The sequence below is a fragment of the Plectropomus leopardus genome, unplaced genomic scaffold (genome assembly GCF_008729295.1).
Source record: "Plectropomus leopardus isolate mb unplaced genomic scaffold, YSFRI_Pleo_2.0 unplaced_scaffold12848, whole genome shotgun sequence".
Lineage (NCBI taxonomy): Eukaryota > Metazoa > Chordata > Actinopteri > Perciformes > Serranidae > Plectropomus > Plectropomus leopardus.
This window is the reverse complement of record NW_024613668.1, coordinates 1-1672: the sequence shown is the minus strand read 5'-3', so window position 1 is coordinate 1672 and position 1672 is coordinate 1. Positions and strand designations below refer to the sequence as shown.

At 40.4% G+C, this 1672-nt stretch overlaps 1 protein-coding gene across 1 annotated transcript; it reads right to left on the bottom strand.

Moving 5' to 3' along the window:
- Positions 1-45: 45 nt before the first annotated feature.
- Positions 46-1597, bottom strand: LOC121963851 (probable cysteine--tRNA ligase, mitochondrial). Its single transcript, XM_042514093.1, has 3 exons — positions 1212-1597; positions 545-668; positions 46-237 (listed from the first exon to the last, which is right to left on the bottom strand). The coding sequence occupies exons 1-3, from the start codon at positions 1373-1375 to the stop codon at positions 118-120; spliced, it is 408 nt and encodes a 135-aa protein (XP_042370027.1). The 5' UTR covers positions 1376-1597; the 3' UTR covers positions 46-117.
- Between the last annotated feature and the right edge of the window lie 75 nt (positions 1598-1672).

Sequence of the window (1672 nt, the reverse complement as noted above, 5' to 3'; positions counted from 1 at the left end):
GAGTAAAAAGCACAACATTTACCTCTGAATGGAGTAAGTATAAAGTGGCATGAAAAGAAAATACTCAAGTAAAGTACAAGAAACTCAAACTGGTACTTAAGTACAGTACTTGAGTAGTTACATTGCACTGCTGCTGACCTTACTGTGCAGCAGATCCACCCCGAACACATCCAGGGCATCTCTGATGTAGCTGACCATCGCTCCGAACACTGCAGGGCTCCGAGCCCCTCCCTCTGACTGAACAGAAACACAAACACACACACACACACACACAAACACACACCTGGACTCAGTATTTTAGCTCACTGTCAGTGCTTTAAACTGAGCATTTAAATCTTGGCTTTCAGCCTGTCGCAACTTTAATGTCAACTTTTGCATAATGACTCCATCAGCTTTCTTCTACCGACACAGGACAAGAATTGCTTTGGTTCAGCTGCTGGTGAGGCTTGTGGTAAACAACACTGATTGACGAGCAGACTGAGCAGAACTGTCTGTTGGTGTAATTCCAGGAGAGTCCAATGTTCAGTCACCCACAGTGAGTTACCTGAGAAACAGGCTGGAGTTGGCAGTTTCCATGGTAAACCAGATTCATCACAGCGTTGATGGCTCTCGGGGTGTCAAAGTCATCTGCCAGAGCTTTCATCACGCTGGATTTAGTCTCAGCCAGCCTGAAACACAAGAAAACAACTTCTCAGCTCAAACAGAACTAAAATAAGGAATAATCATTTGATGTTTAGATTATTTTTGAGCGGGAGGGTTTCCTTTAGAGAGTAACTATGAACATTTACTCAAGCACTGAACTTAAGAACAATTTTGAGGTACTTGAACTTTACTTGAGTATTTCCATCTAGTACAAAGAAACTTGAAATAAAGGCTTGTCCTCCCAACCCTGACCCCTCACACACAGAACAGAAAATATGAGATACAAATACAATAAATGCAGTCAACACACATTTTAAAGGACATCAATTCAAAACTTTTCCATGACTTTAAAATGTCTCCAAATATGTTTTTCAAATGTTTAAGATTTAAACATAATTTCAGCATCCCCAGTGATGTGGTCAAGGACCACCTGAAATTTGAAAATCCAACAACAGTCTCTGTTTTTACAATCTGGCTATGATAAGGGGTGTAACTTTGGCTATTTGGCTGTTTTTAAAGATGACATGCCTTCTAATCCTAATGAATCACGCTGTGGAGGAAGTTCGTACCTCTCCCAGAGAACAGCTTCCTGTACGGATGAACACTGCAGCTGACCCTTCATGTAGGCCTGAGCGTCATTCATGAAGGTGGAGATGATTCCCAGAGAGCTCCGAGCCTCCATCATGCTACTTTCGCTGTAGTCTATGGCTGTGGAGACACCACAACAAATCATCAATGTTCATTCAACACTGAAAACTAAACATGTCACTAAATCCGTGTCAAATACGGCACATCTAAATCCTGCTCCAGCACTGTGAGGGAAACAGAGGCTATATTACGGCAACTGGAAATTAACCTTTGACCTTTTAGATATAAAATTTCATCACCTTATCAATATGTCCTCTTAGACATTTGTGTGAAATTTTGTTATAATTAGCATATGAATTCTTTAAGAGCTCCAACTGTTGTCAAAAAACTATTTAACTAAATCTCCAAACCACTTTTTCAGTTGAAAAGCAATATATATATA

Excerpts from the sequence above, each read along its gene's own strand:
- LOC121963851 (XM_042514093.1), bottom strand. The coding sequence starts at position 1,375 with ATGATTTGTTGTGGTGTCTCCACAGCCATAGACTACAGCGAAAGTAGC. Across the intron at positions 669-1,211 it reads GAAGCTGTTCTCTGGGAGAG|GCTGGCTGAGACTAAATCCA; the intron begins GTACGAACTTCC and ends CTTGTGTTTCAG. Across the intron at positions 238-544 it reads AACTCCAGCCTGTTTCTCAG|TCAGAGGGAGGGGCTCGGAG; the intron begins GTAACTCACTGT and ends GTTTCTGTTCAG.